The sequence below is a fragment of the Populus euphratica genome, unplaced genomic scaffold (genome assembly GCF_000495115.2).
Source record: "Populus euphratica unplaced genomic scaffold, PopEup_1.0 scaffold2344.1, whole genome shotgun sequence".
NCBI classification, from domain to species: Eukaryota; Viridiplantae; Streptophyta; class Magnoliopsida; order Malpighiales; family Salicaceae; genus Populus; species Populus euphratica.
Window position 1 is genome coordinate 3,305 of NW_011502168.1, and position 3,474 is coordinate 6,778.

Sequence of the window (3,474 nt, forward strand, 5' to 3'; positions counted from 1 at the left end):
TATGTTGGCATGATTCCCTGAGTACATGGGATCATGCCAAACACTTTTAGACAAAGGCAGCATCAATCGATCCCCCTTCTCCTGTAGTTTAGCTAGTAACCAATACACATATGTCACACCATCAAACTCATATTGCCAATGTCTCTTGTATAGAAACAGCCATCAATTCGATTAATTGGGCTGACATATCTCAAGATATTGGAACAAGTTCTTCTATTCCCCAATGAAAAAGAAGAATTATCAAACTATATATAGATGATAAATTTCTGTGTACGAAAAGTAAAGGAAGCCAACTCATGAACTTGGTTATTCGAGAACACAACATTACAAATCTACAATAGAAAACCTTAACATGAGGTTTCAAACTTGTTTTAGTACATACCAAACGAAGGAACGACCTGAACTTAGTTCCAATTATTATTCCTACACGCTGGGAAATTAAAAAAAAAAAAAAAAAGCACACCGAATTTCGAAAACAAACAATGTCCTAGCTAGGGGAAATAAACTGGCAAAGCACGCTCACTCTATGATAAGGACGACAGCATGAGGAAAGGTCTAGCTAGAGAAACATAATAGAGAGCTTACATATCTCTAACATGGAAAATGTTAGGGTTCTTAATGACAATATCGTACATGTAGACAGAGTTGAACTTGGAGAAGTCCCTAGGAAGAGAGATCAGGTCAATGGAAGATTGCTTGTGGAATTGGAAGAGGTCAGGGTCACCTCCATAGTACCTCTCCCATCCTAACTCGTTCAAGATTTGTTCAAGGGAAGAGTATGAGGATACCACTTGGCCTGATGGCAAGTGCACCAATACCTTTCTCCTTGAACCACCTCCATTCCCTCCATTAGATTCCGCTGCAGGGTTCTCCACCAGGCGAATTACACCATTGTTTTTGAAAAACCAAACTCCTGACATTTTCTTTGAAAAATTAGTCTTTTGATGCAGTGCTTGGTTGTGTTAGGGTTTTAGCTAAGAAGAGAGTAGTAGCTCGAGGATTGGTGAGTGAAGGAGGGAAGAGGAGGGGGGGTATTTATTTGTGTCGTTGGGCAGAAAAAACAAGAGGAAAATACTCTAGGAGTGGGGTTTAAAGTAGGGTTTATGATATCGGGCATGTTTGGCTTTGGTATAGAATCTAGATATAGTAGGTCCTTATGGCATTAAATATATTAGGTTACAAGGATGCTCCTAGGGTGTCGTTTTGGGCACATGTGCCATCCGCGGGGTTGGCTTAGGAGAATCCATATAGGTTGTGGAAGCTATAGTTTGCTTTAGAATAGAGAATCTCTTGGGACACTAGTTTTCATGAGGACTACTTCGCAAAAATTATACAGTTCTTTCCAAAGTCAATCAACAAAAGATGTTTGCACCCATTTACATCACGAGATGTCCACGTGAAGAGAGTGAATGTGTGAGGTTGGGAGATGAGGTAAAATTTCTGCGCTGGTGGGTTAAGTGGCTTTTGGGAGCTTTCTTTTTGCTGATTACTACTCATCATTGGAGAAAGATGGAAACCTTAAAGGTGTTTTTAGAGCTTTTGTCGTCAATTCCCCATTTGTCATTAATTAGTTCTGGTATTCCTAGAAACAAATTGTTGCTATAGCCAGCCAGCCAGGGGCTATCAGCCACAAGATCAGAAATTAAAAGAAATTGAATTCAATTCTCTAAGATTCATGGGCATTCATACTGTAATTAGATCTTCCCATCATATGTAGTTCTCTTTTCTTTTCACTATTTTTCAAAATATAAATAAAAAGGAATATAAAATCGACAAAAGAAAATTGGATTATAATTGGATTTAAATATATTTTTTTCCCCAAATTAATAGGTAAACTTGATCAACTTGACACTTCATATTACTCCTAACATTATAATTAGTTATGATTACTTAGAATAGTTTAAATCTCTTAAACAGATGTGGAATTTTATTTTTTTTGAAATAACAAATGATTTAATTAAATTAAGACTTGATGCTCTTAGAAAATATATTCATGTTGTATTATTGGATACATTTTTGCTTTAGGATCGAGTGGTAGTGTTGAATAAGCTTGATTGTATCGAAAATAGGCTATCTACAGTACTATATATATATTACTTTTTGAAGCGTGGATAGAGATTTAATTAATTATGTTGGCATGATGGTAAAACCCATATCCAAATAGGCAGAACTTCATGTAATCATCAAAAAATTAGACTATTATCAACAAAAAAAAAATTCCATATCCAAATCACACATACAATTGGTCATGTTGATGTGGCCGGGTTCGCACATAGATTTGTCATGACAACCACAAAAGTTTCTGATGACAAGCTAGTGATAATCGCCAGTACTTTTATTCTACTCGATCGTTACCTTCATGTTTTGGTCATTGACATGATTGGACTATATATTGAAAAGACGATTCCTAGGATAATGTTCCGGTATCTAAATGCTTTTAGCTAGGTTTATTTAATGATTTTGTTTGTCGATTGTTGCATATAGCTAGTTCTATCATAGAGTTTTCTCCAGCGTTTTTGCAATATCATAGTCAATTCATCGACCCTAAAGTGATACGTCCTCGAAAGGACCACCATACACATATAGATAGAGCAAGGCTTTCTATAACATTAGCATAATGCATGTTATTTTTCATCTCTGCTCACAAAAACTTGCATGCTACAATGTATACATTTGCTATGTTGCCCACATGAGGTCACATGGGCTCAAATGGTCCATGAATGTGACTCCTTACCCCCAGAGTCTTGTCAAAATCTCATCCTTCAAAATGTTGGGTATTTATCGATGGTCTTGTCAGAAATGTCTGTCGAAATGGATACATTTGTAATGGTAAGCACATTCACTTCTTATCTTGTTTCCATTCAAGTTACCCTTTTCAAGGATGAGTTTTATAAATGTTAGATTTACATATATGTGCCTCTTTATCAGTTTATTCTGTATTAAATATGGATTAATTATTATGTCCCAAGGCAATACAGCAATATATCTCAATATCTATTAAATAATATTTTAAAATAATTTTACATTACTCTATCACACATTTCACATTCATCATAAATTTACTAATATTATATAATCAAGATCTCAGAGCAAGATTACAAAAGCCGTAAAGAACAAAATTATGCAAGCATGGATCAATTTTGTTGGATAATCATTAAGATTATATTGAAATGACTATCAAGTTAATAGTCAAAGTAAAATACAAGGACATAACAAAAAAAAACAAATATAAAAAAAAAACTGAGCTGATACAACAAAAAATAAAGAAACTATCTAATATTTTTTATTACATTATAATTTAATGCCCCATCAAGAGATTTTAAAAGGTGATTTCCTGTAAAAATAAAGTTTAAATTCAAAATATATAATTAAATAATAATTCAATAAAAGATAATAAAAAAACAATCAAACAAGTTTATAATTCTTTTCTCAAGAATAATTTTATTTCTTAACAGCTAAATTTCTCGTCGTGTA

General features: G+C 33.9%; 1 protein-coding gene across 1 annotated transcript; it reads right to left on the minus strand.

The window, feature by feature from the left end:
• Positions 1–281: 281 nt before the first annotated feature.
• LOC105118910 (flowering-promoting factor 1-like) lies at positions 282–992 on the minus strand. Its single transcript, XM_011016968.1, has one exon. The coding sequence runs from the start codon at positions 918–920 to the stop codon at positions 582–584; it is 339 nt and encodes a 112-aa protein (XP_011015270.1). The 5' UTR covers positions 921–992; the 3' UTR covers positions 282–581.
• Positions 993–3,474: the final 2,482 nt, after the last annotated feature.

Excerpts from the sequence above, each read along its gene's own strand:
- LOC105118910 (XM_011016968.1), bottom strand. The coding sequence starts at position 920 with ATGTCAGGAGTTTGGTTTTTCAAAAACAATGGTGTAATTCGCCTGGTG.